Below are 20,773 nucleotides of genomic sequence, written 5' to 3' on the forward strand. Positions count from 1 at the left end.
GGTGCCTAATATTTATTACATGCTGTTTGGTCTATTATTAGCTTAGGCTTCTCATTAACTAACTCTTACATCTTAAATTAACAAATTTCTATCATTTTATGCTTTACCACTCCTGCAAAGCCACATCTCCTAATAGTGTCATTCCCTTTGGGGGTTCAGGGGGTCAATTTTCTTTCAAACATGCCTGGAGTGGTTGTGTTTTTTTTTTTTTTTGAATCTAGTGGAGGGAAGTGGGAACCCATGACTATAAATGGGCTGCTGTATAAGTTTGGGAGATCTGCATGTAAATGTGTTGTATATCTCATGATTTTAAGCTTATGGATGCTTTATGGTAAACAAGAATTTTTCCTGACAGGCCATCACAAGTACAGGATGGCGTTGGCTCACTTGCACCAGTGCCAGTCTAAGCTAACCTTTTTTATTTCTTTCTACCAGGATGTGCCTGAACATAAATTACCCACTGGAGAGGCGGTGCCAGGTGTTGCCTTATTGAAAAGGGGCAGACAAAACTTTTTTTTTTTTTTGTGACCTAGAGGTGCTCTAGGTCACTGGGCTGTCCTTAAACTTGTCTGTCTCAACATATTGGCTGGCTTGTTAGGACTATCCTAGCACATATGCCTTGAACTAGTCTTATTTTAAAGATTTATTTTTATCTATGTCTGTGTGTTTGTGAATGTGTGACACACTTGTGCTGGTGCTAGTGCTATTATAAAACAGAAGAGGGCCTTAGATCTGGAGCTGGAGTTACAAAACAGTTGTATGTCACCAGACGTGGGTACAGGAAACCGAACTTGGGTCTTCTGGAAAAGCAGCAAGCACTTTTTAACCACAGATTCATCTCTCTAACCCTTAAACTATATTTGCTGGTGGAAAGATTGATGGCTTCCTTGTCTAAAAGTTGAGCAAGGATGTTGGTTATTCATCTATAATAATCTTGACTTCAAAGTCATCTATCTCACTGAATTGCTCACTTCTATATAATTTGAAGGTAAGTAAAGCACTCTGATTTATGTACTCTATAACATGATGTGCCTGCCATATGACCCTCTAAGTGGTTGATAAGGAAAGCATGAACATTTTATATGCCTTAGGAAATTAATCCCTTGTTTTTTGAAGGCTTGTTGCAATAAACTAATAGGAAAAAGGCCTGCTATTTTATTAATATGCAAAAGGGAAAAGTCAACTCTTGGAGAAAACTATTGTGATTATTTACTACCCCAGCATAATATATGTACTTCTTTTCTATAGAGAAGGAGGAAATGGGGGAGTGTCAATCATTTTAGGAAAATGCTAATGACTTTTAATGGAACTCAGTGGACTTGGAGAACATACTGTGTCCTGTGACAAAGTCTGCAGGGCCTACAGAACAGACAGAGGTTTGTAAATAATTCTTTATGGGCTTGAAATACAGGACAAGTTGTATTTGAATGCCTAGATATGTGGACAGAGTTCAGTCTTTGTCTCTGTGATAAGAATTTAGTGTCCCCTATCTAGTGGGATTTCAGTGAGAGACTGAAGGCAGTTGTGTTCCCTTTTGTAGATCCAGTCAGGCTGGGAAGCTGGTGGATGTGGCAGAAAGCCTCTTTGTGTACTGGGAAGGGTAAAACAAAGTCAGAGGGACCTTGACTCTGAGATATGTTCTTTAGCTTTTCGGCCTGTTAAAGTCCCAGGCATTTCTCAGCTCTTATACAGTTAACAAGCTCTGCCCAGTCCTCAGTGATATAGTTATGGATCTATTTAATTTTATATGAGCAGACCTGTAGAATGGCTTTTAAAAGAGCCTATTACTCATTGACACATTTAGGAAAAGTCTATGAAGCTATTGGAGATAGGGGTGGGTGGCACAGATGGCTCAGTGGGCAAAGGCACTTGCTGTACCAGCCCGATAGCTTGAGAACCCATGAAGGACAAAACTGACTCCACAGTTGTCCTATTACCTCCACACACAGGATGTAGCCCATTCATGTCCCACTGTTATGTGATGTGGGATGGTCTTCTGTTTTGTGTTGATTTCATTGGTTAATAAAGAAACTGCCTTGACCATTTGATAGGCAGCCCTTAGATGGGTGGAGTAGAAAGAACAGAATGCTGGGAGGAAGAGGGAAGTAAGGCAATTGCCATGCCTCTCCTCTCTGGGTCAGACGCAATGGAGCCAGCCACCAGGTCAGACATGCTGAATCTTTCCCGGTAAGCCACCACCTCGTGGTGCTACACAGATTATTAGAAATGGGTTAATCAAGATGTGAGAATTAGCCAATAAGAGGCTGAAACTAATGGGCCAGGCAGTATTTAAATGAATACAATCTGTGTGTTTTTATTTCTGGGGCTAACCTAGCCGTGTGGGAGCCTAGCGGGACAAAAAGCAGGCCTGCCCACTGCTCCATCTACAGTTACGCATGTATGTATGTACATAAGTAAAAATGTTTTACAAGACAGCAGATAAGTCTAGCTCTTGAAATTTTACTTGAAAGCTATCACAAAATTCAGACAAAAAGATTTTATGGTTGGTTGTCTCCCGGTGGTAAGGTTTAGTATATGGTTTTGAAATTTTAATGGTTTTAAGATAAGAATAGTCAATAAATGGGTTGGAGAGATAGTTCAGTAGTTAAGAGCACTGGCTGCTCTTACAGAGGTTCCGAGTTCAAGTCCCAGCAACCACATGGGGGCTTACAACCATCTATAATGAGATCTGGTGACCTCTTCTGGCATGTAGGCATACTGAATATAGTAAACAAGCAAACAAACAAATCTTTTTAAAAATGATAGTTAATATTGTTGGGCAGAGGCTGCCAACTAGCCCTCTAACATGTTCTTCTTCACCAAAGCCAGCAAGAGAGAGCCTGTTAGTAAGATCTAAATCACACTTATGTATCCGAGGCTTAGAAATGACACTACATCACTGTTGCTCTGCTCTGTTGGTTTGAAATAAGTCGCTAGGCCATTCCTACACTAGAGACCGATTATATTAAGGTAGGATTATCAACAAGTAGAAATCCTTTGGAGCCTTCTCTGAATTGCTGGTCTAGAGATGTTTACTTCTTATAATTTCTTTGATGTTACTTACTAGATTTAACAGTGATGTTTTAATAACAACTGATGTTTCCATGTACAGCTTTCTGTTTTTGTTGTTTGAATCAGAATCTAAATACTCATTCTGTTGTTATGTCCCTTTAAAATTCTTTTATCAAGAAGAGTTTTCCCATCTTTTTGCCATTTTTTTTCAACCCGCTGATTTTTTTTAGAATTTATTTTTAAGACAGGGTCTCATGTATCCAATGATGTCCTAGACTCATTATCTATCAAGGGTGACCTGGAACTTCTGATTTTTTTGCTCTCACCTTCATAATGCTGGGAACACAGGTGTATGCTACCATTTCTGGTTTATTGGGTGTTAAAAATTGAACTTGGACTGGGTGGTAGTGGTGCATACCTTTAATCCCAGCACTTGGGAGGAGGCAGGCAGATCTCCATGAGTTCGAGGCCAGCCTGGTCTACAAGAGCGAGTTCCAGGACAGACTCTAAAGCTACAGAGAGAAACTCTGTCTCAAAAAACAAACGAATAAAAAAGAATTGAACTTGAGGCTTTGTGCTGCTAGCTAGACAAGCACTTTGCCAACTTGAGCTATCCCCATTCTTACCAACTGATATTTTCGAGGAAACTGTGTCATTTGCTCTGAATAAGCTTCCATATTTAACTAAGTCTAGATGCTTTTTCATAGTAGTATTAAATTACTTCCTCTAGTTCTAAAGAATACTGGGAATTATATTTCGAATCTTTTTTTTAAAAGACTCTCTAGGGCCGGGCAGTGATGGCACACGCCTGTAATCCCAGCACTCTGTGATCCCGGATCACAGATCTCTGTGAATTCGAGGCCAGCCTGGTCTACAAGAGCTAGTTCCAGGACAGGCTCCAAAGCTACAGAGAAACCCTGTCTTGAAAAACCAAAAAAACCAAAAAAAAAAACAAAAACAAAAACAAAAAAAGACTCTCTAGGTGGTATAATGTACTTTGTATTGTATTGTTAGTACTTCAGGCAGCATAGTCTAGTGGTAATTTCTGGTAAGATTTCCTATTAGCCTTTTATTAATGGTATTAATATTTAGTGATAATCATTGTCAGAATAAAAAATGTTTAACAAGGCATGGAAATTGGTTATATGTAATTTTTATATTATTTTCGATTTGTTAGTTGCAATTTCCTCTTCCCCTCATATTTACTGGTCATCAAACCCAGGCCTTCACCACGCATGCCAGTTGTCTTTTATGCATTGAAATTACCCTCAATGATAAGAGCTTTTAGTTACTGAAATACAGTCAACTGGAAAGTAAGATAAGTGTTTAATTCTTTCCTTTTAATGACTAATTACAGAATAATGAATTAAGTTGGGTATTTCTCTAGGTATATAGTTGATTTTGTTTTTAAAGAAAACCTTTGTTCACTAGACTGTATTTCTACAGTATCCTTTTATCTTATTTTTTTAAAAAAATTATTTTTATGTGTAAGGATATTTTGCCTACAAGTATATCTATGCTCCAAATTCATACCTAGTGCTTGGGGAGACCAGAAGAGGGTGTCAGGTCCCCTGGTACTACAGTTACAGGCAGTTATGAGCTGCCATGTGGTACTGGGAACCAGAACCAGGTCCTCTGGAAGAGCAACCAGTGCTCTTAACTACTGAGCCGTCTCTCCAGCCCCTCCACTATATTTCAAACAACTTTAGTAGTCATTACATTTGATACCAGATTGTTAGCATTTTTGAATAGTAGGAGCCTCTCCAGTCTTGTTCCTATGTTCCTTGACTTGGCCCCATTATTATTTCAAATAGTTTTTATATAGGGAGTCTGTCCTTTATATACATTAGTAAGAGGATGATATTTAGAATGTATTCTTGGAAACTAGGAAAATTTGTTGCTACCAGATTGTCTTTTTCTTAAACCTCCCTAGGATATATAGCCAGGAAGTAACTTTTAAAGAGAAAATAATGCGCATCTTAGACTATTTTAATTTTGGATTTGATTTGCTGGATTGTAATTTCTTTCATTTTATATTTGCTACTTAAAAAATATTTTAAAGAATTTAATACTTTTTTGTGCATGTATATGTATGCCTGTATGGTTTTATGCACCAAGTTCATGCTGGTACAGAGGTTAGAAGAGTAATTGATCTCTTGGAATAGGTTGTTCGCCATTGTGTGGTGCTGGGAACCAAACCTGGGTCCTCTGAAAGAATAAAAAGCACTCTTATCTCTCTGGTTCCACAGTTTTTACGTTTTTTTTTTTTTGGTTTGTTTTTGGTTTTGTTTTGTTTGTTTTTTTTTTTTTTTTCGAGACAGGGTTTCTCTGTAGCTTTTGGAGCCTGTCCTGGAACTCACTCTGTAAACCAGGTTGGCCTCGAACTCAGAGATCCGCCTGCCTCTGCCGCCTGAGTGCTGGGATTAAAGGCGTGCACCACCACTGCCTGGCAGGTTTTACTTTTTAATGTTGGTAATATTTTCCTAATAGCGTTAGTAGAGTTACCACTTAGTCATTTCGCTGTTTGGTACACACAAATGTATCCTCAAATATAATTTCCAAAGAGTAATAGTATTATTAGGTAAAGTTTAACATTTTTTTTGCAAGTCCACTCCCAGAGTATTCAACTGAGGGTGATTAAAAAGCATTGCTTCTAATGTCAGTTAAATACATGTTTTTACTAATAATTTCATGCTGGGCAGTAGTGGCGCACGCCTTTAATCTCAGCCCTTGGGAGGCAGAGGCAGGTGGATCTCTGTGAGTTCGAGGCCAGCCTGGTCTACAAGAGCTAGTTCCAGGACAGGCTCCAAAGCTACAGAGAAACTGTCTTGAAAAATAAAAAAATAAAATAAAATAAAGAAAGAAAACAAAAATTTTATGGTTATATCACTAACTTGATACCCAGTTGTATTAATTTACTTCTATTTGTGGTCAGGTTTTTTTCATTTGGAGATAGTTGTTTTAGTTTCAGTTTTTAGAGATTTTCTTGTTTTTTTCTTCTTTGTTTATAAATGTAAAAAATATTACCATGGTTTCAAATTAAGAAAAAATAGATCTATTTTATTTTTACATATATGAGCATTTTGCCTGTATGTATGTGTATATACCATGCACTTACTTGTGAAGAGGGGATGAGGGTGTTGGATCCCTTGGAATTGAAGTTAGGGATTGTTTTGAGACACCACGTTGGGGCTTGGGGACCCAACCTGGGTCCTCTCCAAGAACAATATGTACTTTTATTCTAGAAGCCATCTGCCCATCCCCTATGGTTTCAAATTTTAAACTGTACGTCTTCATTTCTGTCCCTTCAGCACTTTTTATTCCTTCTAGTTTGAATAGCCATTTTTATTAGTTTTGGATTCATGCAGATGTAAGTAACTGCATATATATCTGTTCATTTAAATGTACTGTATTTGATCTTTATCAACTGAAGCACATCTTGATTGTTTCCAGTGTGGGATTAGTAGAAATAAAGCTGCTTTAAATACTTGATGTAGGTTTTATTTGGAAATAAATTTTTATTTCTACTGCATTAGTGTTCAAGAGTCTAGTTATTGAATTATATGAAAGGTACTTTTGTAAGAAACTGTAGTAGGCACCTAGAATGACTGGACTATTCCACACTCACATGAGTGTGCAGGTGTTCCAGTTTCTCTTGAGTTCTTTTTTTTTCTTGTTTTATTTTTTATTTATTATTGTTAGTGTGTGTGTGTGTACATATGTATATGTGGCAACATGCAAGAGTCAGTTCTCTCCTACCATGTGGGTCTTGGGGATTGAATTCAGGTCGTTACCCATTGAGCCATGCCAGCCATCCATTGTTTCTCTGAATTTGTAATGGACTTTGCTGCTGTCACTGGTTTTTAATTTTAGCTGTTCTGATAGGCAAGTAATGATGACTGAATGTGGATGTTTATAATGGCTAATGGTGATCACATGTTTTCATGTGTTTTTCTGTCTCCTGTATGCACCCAATGAAATGTTATTCATGTCTTGCCTTTTTTTCTAATTGAATTGTTTTCTTTCTTTCTCTTCTTTTTTAAATTGTTGTGATCACTTGTATGTTCTAGATATAAGTCCTTTTTAAAAAATATATAGACTGTATTTATCATTTTATCCTTTTAACACAGTTCTTCTCAGAGCAAAACTTTAATCTTTTTGTGGCCTGATTTTTGCTTTTATAGATTTGTGGTTTTATGTGTATGTGTGTATGTGTAAGAACTTAACTGGGATTTAGAGACAGGAGAATTGTATATTGTGGATAGTAATATAATTAGTGTATAGCTGTTTTGGAAAACAGTACAGAGGTTTCTCAAAAAAACTTTACAACCCAGCAGCCCCATTCCTGGGTATATAAAAGTCATTACATCAAAGAGATAGCCACGTAAGTGTTTATCACAGCACTATTCACAGGAACCAGAATTATAGAGTTAGCCAAGACGTTCATCAGCGGATGAATGGACTTTTAAAAGAGGTATATGAGGACTGAGATGGCTCACTGGTTAAGAACACTTGATACTCTTGCAGAGAGCTTTATTCCTAGCACCCACATGACTCACAATCACCTATAACTTCAGTCTCAGGGGTTCTGGTGCCCTCTTCTGGCCCACACAAATGGCATTCACACACAGATATATACCTGTACACACCGATTTTTTTTTTAAGGTGTGTGGAGTGGGGGTGGGGAGATACTGTTTAACCATAAAAAGGATGAACTCCTATCATTGCAGCAGCATGACTGAAACTGGAGAGCGTTATGTTAAGTAAAATAAATTAGGTACAGAAACAAATATTGCAGAAGCTAAAGACATTAATCACATAGTAGTAGATGGTGGTATAGCAATTAGTAGAGGCTAGGAAGAAAACACAGAGGGTAGGATAATCAGTACCCAGGAGTAGTTGCTGTAGTTCTCTTCTGTTACAAAATTGGGGAACTAACCCAAAGCAATTAACTGTATATTTCAAAATAACTGGAGAGGAAGAATTGGGTTCCCAGGATCATATGCATGATAGTATTTGAGGGGACAGAAGGGCTGAGTACTCTGGTGATCGTTATACATTGTATTTGTATATGGACTTGATTGATAAAGTTGTGCTCACATAAGTCAGTATAAATACTATATGTTAAATGAAAAAATGGAAACTCTGGAGCTGGAAAGATGGCTCAGTGCAGTGGTTAAGAAGAGCACTTGCTGTTCTCAGAGGACTGTGTCCATTTCCAGCACTCACGTCTGATGATGCACAGTTGCCTGTAACTCCATTTGCAGAGGATCTAATGTCTTTGGTCTCTTGGGCACTTACACACACACACACACATACACACACGCACACTCTAATCTCCTCCACTCCCCCGCCACACAAAAAAAAAAGCCTCTAGAGGTCTATGTTTTTTTTCTCTTTTTAAGGTAGCCAGACTCCGCTTCATTCTTTTCTCTAGTTCTCTCAATTTCGGTTTGATTTTTACTGTAATTTTTGTTTTACTTGTTATTATTGTCATATTCATGCTTTTATTTCTTTTCTCTCCTAGTTTCTTAGGGTAGAAGCTTAGGTGATTCATTTTAAATTTTTTCTGATTTGCTAATGTATATTTAACATTTGTAAGGTTTTTCTCCCCATTTTATCTATTTCAAAATATCTCTGTGTTTATCCCGAGATTTCTTTGATTTGCGTATTATTCGGAACTGTGTTGTTTATGCCAAATAATTTAAGATTTTGTAGTTATCTTCTATGAATGATTCTAATTTAATTCCACTGAGATCTGTGAACATGCTGTGTATAAGGTTCTGTTCTTTTGTCACTAAAATGTATTTTCCCGCCTTAGTGAGTGTTCTTGTGGGAGCTTAGGGAGAATGCACTTTGTTGGTGGTGAGGTGTTGTGGAGATGTCAGATCCAGTTGATTGATGTTGCTTTTCAGTTCAGTGGTATTCTGAATTTTTGCCTGCTGAATCTGTCAATTGCTGAAAAGAAGGAGGTTGATATTTCCAATTATAATAGTGCTTCTTGCAGTTCTGACAGTTTTTCCCTCGAGTATTTTGACACTTTGTTTGGTGCAGTCACATTAAGGATTTTTATGTCTTCTTGAAGAATTGACACAGTTTCATTAATGCCCCTCTATCCCTGATGATTTCCCCTCTACTTAAGTAAGCCTGATATCGATACGGCTATTTCACCTTCTGCTTAAAACATGATGCACCTTTATCTGTTTCATTATATTCATCCATGTTATTTATGTGGGTTTTTTTTTTATAAATGATGTATTTGAGCAGTTTTTTTCTCACCCATTCCAGCATTCTCTTTTAGTTGTTTTAGTTAAATCATTCACATATAAATTGATTACTGATACATTTGGGTTCATATCTACCATATTTGCAACTTTTTTCTATTCATGCATGTGTTTCTTCCATCTTTTCTTTCTCTGTCTCTGATTTGAAATTAGTCTCCAATGTGACTTTACTTTCTTTTGCATATTAATTATATTCATTTAAATTTTTAGTTCTTGTGTTAATAGAAGAGTATATTTTGGCTTACAGTTCTAGAGGGTTAGAGTCCATAGCAGCTGGCACAGCATGGAAATAGGTGGCAGGAACAGGAAGGTGAAAGTGCACATGAACTGTAAGCATGAATCAGAGGCAACAACTAGAAGTAGGCAAAGCATCTTACTCTCCTCCAGCAAGGCTACACCACCTAAACCTCCCCAAATAGTCCCAGCAACTGGGACCAAGTGTTGAAATGCCTGAGACTCTGAGGGCATTTCTCATTTAGATCATCACAGTGCTTATACTAGAGTTTGCAAAGTTTGTTTGTGACTAATCTAACTCCAGCTTTAAATAATACTGCTTATGAGTGGTATAAATAACTGATTTTCAGAATATATTTTATTTCTCTCTTGTATGATTATATCAGAGTGTCATAGATTGGGTGGTTTGTAATAGATAGAAATTTATTGGATTACAGTTCTAGAAACTGACCCATCTAAGATTCAGTAGCCAACACCTGACAAAAAGGTCTCATGGCAGAAGGGCAGAGAGAGGGAGGCAGGTAACAAAAGGACACTCTACTTTATCCTTTCTAAATGAGCCCAATCTTGATATACAAAATGTGCAATGAGATTAAGTCAGGTGTCTGTTTTTATGACTACCCATCTCTGGATGTTTTTAAAAAATAAAAAATCTTTTTATTCTTTGACAATTTCATACATGTATACATTTATCTTATCCTTCCCAACCCCTCAGCATGCCAACATGCTCCCAATGTTTCCTTCCCATCTTCATGCTTTCTCCTTTTGTTTAAACCCACTGAGTCTAGTTAGTGCTACCTACTAGAATACAGACTGACTTTGTTGGCTTGATCCTGTGCATTTGATCATAATTACAGTGAGAGCAGCACTCATGCTGGTCATGCCCAGAAGATTATGTTTCTTTCTACCATCGCTTCACTGTGTTGCTGGAGCTTAGGAGAACCAAATTGATCTGTATGTTCTATTTAGGGTTGAGTACTTAATAGCCACTTTTTAAAAAAATACTTTGACCTAGTTATGAGTCTTTGCATTAAATTGCTGCTCACTGTAAAAGCAACTTCTCTCATCAGGGCTGAGAGCAGCACTCACCTGTGGGCATAAACAAATATCTAGAAGGCAATTTGATTGCTTATCCATTAGTAGAACAACAGTAATGGGTTGCACCCCAGGGCCTATGACTTCCAGAATTATAGACTTTTGACCAGACATGGGTTCCCTTCTATGGAACAGGCCTTAGATCCAACCAGAAAGTGATTGGTTACCCCCATGATCTTCATGCCACTATTGCCTGGTAAGTTAGTATTGTAGCATGCAGGATATTCACTGTTGTGTAATATCATTGATGACTTGACTCTCCTACCTGCCTGCATGGCACCTTCCAGCATTATGAAAATTAGGCTATTTCAGGTCAATTCCAGTTTGATTTCTGTATGTCCTACAATTAGAATGTATTGTGTCTTCAGCGCAAGGGTATTTAAAATCTAGTTCTTGTAGGCAGTCAAGAGCAGTGGCAGTAGACTGTATTGTGTTGGTGGAGGTATCACCTATAAGACCTTTATGAATAACTCATAAGGAACTATCCCACTCATGGCACTAAGATTTTCATTTAATAACACATGTTGTCTGGGGAAAGATTACCCACCCGTGCAGGGAACCTGTGTTCAAATCCCTTTATAGTTAATTTAAGGGGAGGATATTTAATACATCCTTAGTTTTAGTTAAGCCCGTTTCTTCCTCATCCATCCACTATGTCCATTGCACTTAGACCTTTAACTCTTGATCATTCACTCTACTTTCAAATAACCTATCAAAAGATTGGTCCTCTTTCCCCATTTAATAATTGACATAGTTTCTTTACTTGCCTGTGGAGTTTTTTGATGAGAAGTGTAAAGTAGCTTTATTATTGTTTCTCTGTAGATGAGTTCTCTCCATTCTCTGACATTTTTTCATAACTTCTCTGTGTTCTTGGTTTTCTGCTATTGGAATATGATATGCATATGTGCTAGTTTTTATCAGTTGCACAAACCTAGGACACCCCCCCCCGCCCTGAGAAGAGGGAACCCCAGTTGAGAAATTGCTTCCATCTGATTGATCTAGGGACATGTCTATCAGGTATTTTCTTGATAAATGATTAATTGCCACAACAGGCAATCCTGGGTTGTATGAAAAAGCAAAGTAGCTTTGCAAGTGATGGAGAACAAGTCAGTATGTGGATATCCTCCAAGGTTTGTACCTGGAAGTTTCTCTCCCATTCACCAGTTCCTGAATAATCACTCAAGAGGATTAATATTAATTACAAACTGTTTGGCTTATTAGTTCAGGCTTATCATTAACTAGCTTTTATAACTGAAATTAGCCCATTTCAATTAGGTTATATTTTACCACGAGGTTGGTGACTTGTTACCTCACATCTTGCTTCTCCAGCAGCTGCTGGTGTCTCTTAGACTCTGCCTTTTTTTCTTCCTCTCTCTGCTTAGATTTCCCGCTTAGCTATTTTCTGTCCTGCCATAGGCCAAAGCAATGATTCTTTTTAAATCATTGGTAATAAAACATATTCACAACATACTGAGGAACATCCCACATCAATGGTTCTTGCTCTCTGTCCCTGCTTGAGTTCTTGATCTGACTTTTCTTAAAGTTGAACTATGTCATCCTTCTGTCCACCTCCCCCCCCCCCGCCAATTGTTTTTAGTTATGATGCTTATCACAGCATTAACAAAATCTAACCAGTATAGCCTAGATTTAGATTCTTTTTCTTTCCATTGGTTTTGTCTCATCTTCCTGGATTAGTGGTTTGATGTCTGTTATGACTTCTGAAATTTCTCTGTCACTGTATTGCCTTAAATATTTCTACTCTTCCTGTTCCTGTCTTTTATTGCAGCTATTCATAAGTCATAGCCCTTTGATGTCTTACCACCTTTGTTCACCTTCACTCCTTTTTCTTCTTTTCAGTTTGGGGTTTTTTATTAGGAGATGTTCAAGCTCAGATCCTTTCTTTAATGCTACCCACCTATCCTATTTATCATTTACCTATTCCTTTAGAACTCTTAAGTAACTATAACTATAATTATTTAAAAACATTTCTTATCTGATAATTATAAAATCTGTATTACCTTAATCTGATTCTAATATGCTGTGTATTCAAACTTAAAATTTTTTTAGGGCTCTTCCTCCCCTCTACTCCCTTATTTTTCTCTCTTCTCTTCTCTCCTCTCATCTTCTCTCCTCCCAGTCATGATCTCCTTGTGCAGCCCAGGCTGACCCCAAGTTTGTAATCTTCCAGTGTTGGCCTCTTCTTAAATATTAGGAGTACAGGTGTGTGTTTGGTACTCTGTTCAGTACTAGCATGCTTTCTAATTGTGTGTTCATTGGTAACGTTCAGTCCAGTTCCTTTTCTAAAACAGGCCATCCTAAGGAGTTAACAAGGAACCTCTACAATTTTTTCCCACCTGATAGCTAATTTTAAGTTATCAACTTAACTTCCAGCTAATATTTGAGATACTCAACAAGAATATCTAGCATCCACCTTTTCCTTTCCACCTCCCATTTCCTTTTTTCTTTTCTTTTTTCATTTCGTATTTTTTTTTAATTTAGCTAGAACTATGCTGCCTGCATTTGTTTGTTTTAAAACAGAGCCTCTTTCCTCTCTTTGTAGCTTTGGCTATCCTGGAACTTGTAGATCATGCTGGCCTAGAATTCACAGAGGTTGGCCTGCCTCTTCCTCCCAAGTGCTAGGTAGAATTAAAGGCCTATGACACCAAGATATAATCCTGTCTAAATTTTTTTGTTTATTTTTGTTTTTCAAGATAGGGTTTCTCTTTGTTGCTTTGGAGTCTGTCCTGGAACTAGCTTTTGTAGACCAGGCTGTCCTCGAACTCACAGAGATCCACCTGCCTCTGCCTCCCTAGTGCTGGGATTAAAGGTGTGCTGTCTACATTTTTGCAGTGTACATTTGCATTCTGTTATGCCAAATTCTCATGGTTGGTTTAGTTCTGTTTCTTATAAATGTCTTGATATTTTTATTTGAATGCTCAAGGACATTAAAAGAAACAACAACAAAGACAAGCAGAGCATGGTTTGTGCATTACTTTATTCTTTATTCCCTGGGCTTGGGAGGCAGAGGCAGGTGGATTTCTTATTTTTAGGGTAGCTTGGTCTACATTGTGATTTCCATGGCAGCCAAAGCTACAAACAAATAAACCAAAAACCTGTGTTTCTTGGTATGTTTCTCTAGCATGCTGTTAATTCTCTTACTGTGGATTGAAGATTAATTTAGAAAGATTTGCTTGAAGCATGACTTGACCTATTTACTGCTTTGCTTTTTTGCATATCTTTGATTATTTTCATTTACTTTCTAACATGCTTTTTCTGGACTTTTTGTTGTGTTTGTTTGAGACGGGGTTTCTCTGTGTAAGAGCTCTGGAACTTGCTTTGTAAACTAGACTGACTGGAAACTCAGAGAGATTGTTCTGTCCCTGTTTCCTAAATGCTGGGATTAAAGGCATGCACCACCATCACCTGACTTTTCTGGGCCTTTTTTTTTTGAAGGGATACTTTTGGGGATACATTTTTATAATTTAGTTTTGTTTGTTTTTTTTTTTCTTCTAAAAATAAAACCAAGAAACAAGTTTTCTCCCTTATTTGGGACTCTTTTTTTACTGGCTGTTTCTGGTGTCTAGCCATACCCTTTGTTCCAATTTTTACTTCCTTTTTAAAATTTATTTTTTATTTTGTGTATATGGGTGTTTTGCCTGAATGTATGTTGATGCACTACTGTTGTGTAGTGCTTGTGTAGGCTAGAAGAGGGTTGGAGTTTAGATATGGTCATGAGCTGCTTATGTGGGTGGAATTGGCCCAGGTCCTCGAGAGAAGCCTGCTGTTGATGGTTGAGCAACCCCTCCAGCCCCAGGTTTGCTGCCGTTTTCTTAATTTCTTTTAGGTTATTTCAAAATACTGAGGAACATTTTTCATCTTTGATTTGCTTGATTGCTCTGAAGTTTTATTATGTTAGAATATTATTTTTCCTCCAGTATTTTCTGGTAGGCTTTCCTTCATTCTTTGTTTTTTCCTGGTAGAAAAGGAAGAACTGGAGGAGGAAGGGATGGGTAAGTGTAGCTTTGAGCTCTGGCGTTCAAGGCCCTGCCTTTAAGACACAAGGTATTTTTACAGACTGTCACTTTTACTTTTATGGAGATAGTACAACATTTTCCCCCTTCCCCTTTCTTTGTCTTTCTGTGTTTTCTGAAGAGGACTCTATTAGTATTTACAGTTATGTGATTTGAAGGCTGTGTCACTCAGACCTCTGCCCATTGAGTTCTCATTCTGTTTGCTTTGCAGAGCCCCCTTTCCCCCGTTCCCTGCATGTCCTTTTCTGGGCCTGTCTTTCACAGAGTTAGAGACTATTAGACACCCAGGGTCAGCATGTGAATATGGTCCAGTTCCCTTAGAAATTTCTTGTGTTTATCTACATCTTGGAGCCCATGAAGGACATTTTCTGACTTTATCCAGTTCTCAGATTGTTTGCTGTTGCCAGGATTTGATTTTATTCATTCCTTTGTAAAGAATAGACTTTTCTTTTCTTTTTACATAAGTAGCTTTTTCTAATTAATGTAATTAGCATTTTTCCAGAGAAGTGTGTGTATGTTAAGTTTTAAACTCCATTTGAGAGCTCTAATTTTTTTTTTCAACATTTGCTGCAGGCAGTTATTTCTGTCCCGCCAGCCTGCTCCCAAATACATGCGCGGAGACTTCTTATTAATTATGAAAGCTCTGCCGATGGCTTAGATTTGTTTCTAACTAGCTCTTATAACTTAAATGAACCTATTTCTAATCATCTATGTGTTGCCATGTGACTTGTGACTTTTACTTTTCTTCTTGCATGTCTGTTCTGTCTCATCTGCCCTTCTTTTCTTCCCAGAGTGTTCGCCTGTCTGGCTCTCCTGCCTATACCTCCTGCCTAGCTAATGGCCTTTTAGCTTTTATTAAACCACTCAGAGGGTGCCTTGAAAAGACATATCTTCACGGTATACAAAGAGATTATTCCACAACAACTTGCAGCAGTGTACGATTATCTTATTTAGAGCCCTACTTGTATATCTTGTTATCATTTGAATGAGAAGGGGACACTGTGTCCATCCTTTCGTCCTCGCCAAATTATCCTTTTCTACTATCATCCCTTTTAAAATTCTAAATTCTGCATACGTGAGAAAATGTGCATATCTGTCTTTGTGAGTATGGTTATTTCACTCCTTGTGTTGAAAATATATTTTGGGGGCATAGTGGCTCATGGCTGTGATCGTAGCAGTTGGAAGGCTTATGTAGAAAAATTCCTAAGAATTAAAGCTCAACCTAGGCTACAGAGCTTGAGTTTTCTGTTTTCAAAACCAGCCAGCTAACAGTCACAGTCCGTATTTGTGGAATTCAGTGTGCTTCAATACAAGTATGCACTGTGTAATGCTTAGATCATAGGAATTGCCCTGCCTGGTAGCTCAGACAGCTGTCATTTTTTTTTTTTTGTTGGAAACATCCAAATTTCTAATAACTTTCAATATTAAATGTTGTAATCGGTAGTTGTTCTACTCTGCTTTATTGAACATTAGAAGGTATTCTTCCTAACAAACTACATCCCTGTACCTGTTAACTATGCTCTCTCCATCCTTCCTTTCTCCACAGTTCCCATAGGCCCTGGTAACTACTGTCTTTCTCTTTCTTGAGATAAACTTGTTTCCTGTGTGCTGTTGTATAGGATGAAGATGATGCATGCTACCCTGAATGAAAGATGTGTCAGCTTCATATATGAATGCTGTTTTCTTATAATACTTGATTTCTTACATGTATAAACAATGTTTGCCCTTTACTTACTACTATGTAGTGAACATTTTTCGATGATTAATTAAAATCAGTTTTTTGTATATAATTTTACTCGGTGTTGTGTAACATAAACATTTCATATTTTACCTAATAATTAAAATCAGTTTTTTGTATATAATTTTACTCGGTGTTGTGTAACATAAACATTTCATATTTTACCTAATAATTAAAATCAGTTTTTTGTATATAATTTTACTCGGTGTTGTGTAACATAAACATTTCATATTTTACCTAATCTCAATTGTTAGGCTTCTTACAAATTGCTTTAAATTGTGTTATGATTATTGTGAATGGTTAATACCTTCTAGATAATTTTGTAGGTTAAGTTCTAAGAAGTAGTTAGATTCCATGACTTTAAATCCTTATTTAGGTGTATATATTTAGGCAGATCCATTTTTCTGTGTTCAGTTTCTAAATATATACTTTAAAAGAGGATAGTTTATACACGCCAGATTTTTAGACCCATATTATCATGGCTGTTTTCATCATTTTCATTTTACAACTATGCATATTTTTATTGTTTTTGTTGTAGAGTATGTTAGAATTGTTTCCTGAAAATTAATTTACATACCTACCAGCAAAACAGAGTATCAGTTTGCTAGCTTTAGCTAGCAGTTGATGTTTTAATTCAGAAATATATGTCTTTGATGATATGGCCCCAGTTGTTAAGGGCAGATGTATATTTTGAATCCCCAGTGTTTGGATTAATACTGGCTTTATGTGTTTGATATTTTGTCTGTTATTATGTGATATTTTAGATTTAAGTAATTTAAATGTTTAGATTTTTATTTACCTTTTGTATTTTGTTTTATATTTTTATATTTTGTTTGTTCTCATTGATTTCTTTTTAATTAATTTTGAATTCTATATTTGCCTTAATCTTTGTGGAATATGTAAATGAAAGTAGTTCTTTTTTATGGTCTTCTTTTAAAAATTTCTTCACATGGGGCTAGAGAAATGGCTCAGTGGTTAAAAGCACTTGTTTATTTTACGATGGACCTGAGTTCAGTTCTTAGCACCCACATCATGACTAACAACCATCTGTAACTCTAGTTCTGTGGTCTGTTCTCTGTGAGCATCAGACATGCACATTGTGTGCATGCAAACATGCAGGCAAACACCCAGACACAAGTTAAAAATAAATCTTTAGCTGGGCGGTGGTGACACATGCCTTTAATTACAGCACTCTGGAGGCAGAGGCAGGCGGATCTCTGAATTCAAGGCCAGCCTAGACTACAAGAGCTAGTTCCAGGGCAAGCTCCAAAGCTATAGAGGAACCCTGCCTTGAAAAGCCAAAATAAAAAAATAAATCTTTTTTTTTAAAGCTATTTACTCATCTACTTGTTATAATAAATCTATCATTTGTGGTAGTAGTTAAATAATTATATAATTCATTCACTCATTTATTAAGCACTCTGTAGATATACAGCTAACATTCTAAAAATGTATTTTCATTTTAGAATAATTACGAACTACAGAGAAGCTGCAAAGATTATTTCCCTTAAGCAGTTTCTCCTACTGCTAACATTTAATATTTCCATGGTAAATTTGTCACAGCAAAGATACAAACATTGATATGTTACTATTAACTAAACTTTACATTGTTTTTGAATCTCACTACTTTCCCCAGAAATGTTTCTTACTCATGTAGGGTCGCATTCAAGACACAGCATTGCCATTTAGTTGCCTTGTTTCCTTTCACTTCTTGATACATGACAGTGTTTCCAGTCTTCCTTTTTTGTTGGTGTTATTTTGTTTGTTGTTTTCTAAATTTTTAAAAATATGTGTATTTTGTTTTATGTATATGAGTGTTTTGGTCACATGTATGTACTACATGTGTGTCCAGTGCCTGTGGAGGTCAGAAGAGCACCTGAGGTCCCCTGAGCTGGGGTCATGGATGGTTGTAATCCTCTGTGTGTGAGTGCTGACAAACAATTGAATCCTCTGCAAGAACAAGTTCTTTTAATACTCTGGGTATTATTTTATACTTTTGTTATAACCGCATACTACCGCCTTTATTTTGTTCCTATTATTTTCAACCTTTTTTTTTAATTTTTTAGATTTATTTATTTATTATATATACAACATTCTGGCCAGCAGGCCAGAAGAGAGCACCAGATCTCATTATAGATGGCTGTGAGCCACCATGTGGTTGCTGGGAATTGAACTCAGGACCTCTGGAGGAGCAATCAATGCTCTTAACCTCTGAGCCATCTCTCCAGTCCTCCAGCTTCTTTCATATTTCTTGGTTGGCTCCTTCTTGGCCAAGTATTCTTTTCAATGGTTTTTTTTTTTTTTTAAATCTTGAATTTACTAGAGGCTTTCTGTACTACTTTTTTTTTTTTTTTTTTTTTTTTGAGACAGGGTTTCTCTGTGGCTTTGGAGCCTGTCCTGGAACTAGCTCTGTAGACCAGGCTGGTCTCGAACTCACAGAGATCCGCCTACCTCTGCCTCCCGAGTGCTGGGATTAAAGGCGTGCGCCACCATCGCCCGGCATACTACTTTTTTTTTTTTAAAAAAAGTATTTATTCATTTTATATATGTGAGTGCTCTGTCAACTTTATGCCAGAAGAAGGCAACAGATTCCGCTATAGATGGTTGTGGTTTGCCATGTGATTGCTGGAAATTGGACTTAGGACCCCTGGAAGAGGAGCCAGTGCTCTTAACCTAAGATGAGCCATCTCTGCAGCCCATTTGTGTTTCTTTTTACGGTTTCTATGCTGTTCTCATTCAAACTGCAAACACTGAATAACTTTGTGCTAGTTTCAATAGTTTGATAATAGTGGGTTATTCCGTTTTTGCCCATTGATTTTCACTTACTATTTTAACTAATTGCTTCTTTTTTCTTTTCTTTATTCCAGGAACATTTTAGTGGATAAACCAAATGACCAGTCTTCCAGATGGTCTTCAGAGAGCAACTATCCTCCCCAGGTAAGATTACATGTAGCATCTGAGACTGTTTAAAAGTCAGAATAGATGGGCACTTGCTCAGTTGGTATCAGTTATCTAGCTAGAACCCGTTGAGGATTTTGTCTTCGGGATTGTGAGCTACATTTTCTTTGTGGTCTATTAAATTTTTATTTTATAGATTAAAACAATGTGGGATTTGATGAGACATTTTTACTTTTTCCTATTGAAAATTTAAATTCTAATTTATTTTTATATATTAATAAGGATGCAAAATTAGGTTTTGTTTTGTTCTTTGAAAAAACTCATGAGGAAAATGTTAGACAAGAACTGACTGGAGTGCTTGTACTTGTCCTGGTCTGACCCAAAGTTATGTTATACTCAAATCATTCTGAAAGTATTTAGGAATATTAGTAAGTTGAACTTTGACTGAGGGCCCTTTGAGAAAAGTCAACATAGTTTGTTACAGTATTGTCCTTTTAGTCTTTTAAAAATTACGTTTCTTGTTTGTTTGTGTATGTGTGTGTGGAATGTGAATGTAGAATGTGAGTGCATGTGTTCATGTGGAGATGTGATGGTGAATTATGGGAGTCAGGTCTCTCCTTCTAACACCTGAATTTTGCAAGCACCTTTACTGGCTAAGCCGCACTGGCTTGGTTTGCTATGTTAAAATAGTCTATGTAGAAGGTGTTATGGCCAGAGCCGTACTCTTTTTCATTGGTAAGTATTACTATCACTAAAAAGGATCATTCTTTCATTATGCACTTTCAGTGTATATGCTTAGGGTATAATAGGTACATTTATGATGTCTATGTCCTTGAAGGTGTGATAAAGTAGGTGGGTAAACAATGCAGTAGAATTCATGAGAGCCTAGTTTCTGTACTTAATGTACCTTTATGCTTGGAAAGTTTTTACTAGTTATCTGTGTTTTCATGTGCTTTAGCATTTCTCTGTATTTTGAGATGCTGCTTTATTGTTACGTGTATACAACAATTTGTTTGTTCTTTTTATGTACATGTGGTTTTTCTTTTTCAGTTTTGTAATTATGAATAAATCTTACATAATAGTCCTCTAAGATTAAAGGATAATTCATATTTTCATTTATTTTGGATAAATATTTAAATATATAGTTGTACTTTAAGTCAGGGATACTTTATATGAAATTATAAAAGTTGTTGCTTTGCAGCCTTATACAATGTCCTGACACACATTTAAATTTATTAATTATTGTTAGTATGAAGTATTTTTAATTTATAATTCATGGGTGACTAATGATATTAAGCATTCCCCCTCTGCTCACTTATTAGCTGTTCATTTAAGACTTTTTGGGGGATGGTCAGGGAGGGTCCTAGAGACGGAATTCAGGGCCTCACATATGCTAGGCAAGTCTTCTAACACTGAGTCACACCCCTCCTCAGCCTTGTTTAATTTTTTAATGAATTATTTTACCCATTTTTAAAAAAACA

General features: G+C 36.8%; 1 protein-coding gene across 2 annotated transcripts in view; it reads left to right on the forward strand.

Moving 5' to 3' along the window:
• Mkln1 (muskelin 1) overlaps positions 1-20,773 on the forward strand; it is a 120,152-nt gene that overhangs the window by 14,041 nt on the left and 85,338 nt on the right. Inside the window, exons 1-2 of one of the 2 annotated variants that reach the window (XM_075953748.1) lie at positions 970-988; positions 19,262-19,331. Coding sequence is in view for 1 of the 2 variants with exons in the window: in XM_075953747.1 (XP_075809862.1) it covers positions 19,262-19,331 (70 nt within the window). In the remaining variant the exon portion in view is untranslated. Of the gene's footprint in view, positions 1-969; positions 989-19,261; positions 19,332-20,773 lie in introns of those variants that run through there. The other variant, XM_075953747.1, reaches the window with a different exon arrangement.

Source organism: Microtus pennsylvanicus, chromosome 19 (genome assembly GCF_037038515.1).
Source record: "Microtus pennsylvanicus isolate mMicPen1 chromosome 19, mMicPen1.hap1, whole genome shotgun sequence".
NCBI classification, from domain to species: domain Eukaryota; kingdom Metazoa; phylum Chordata; class Mammalia; order Rodentia; family Cricetidae; genus Microtus; species Microtus pennsylvanicus.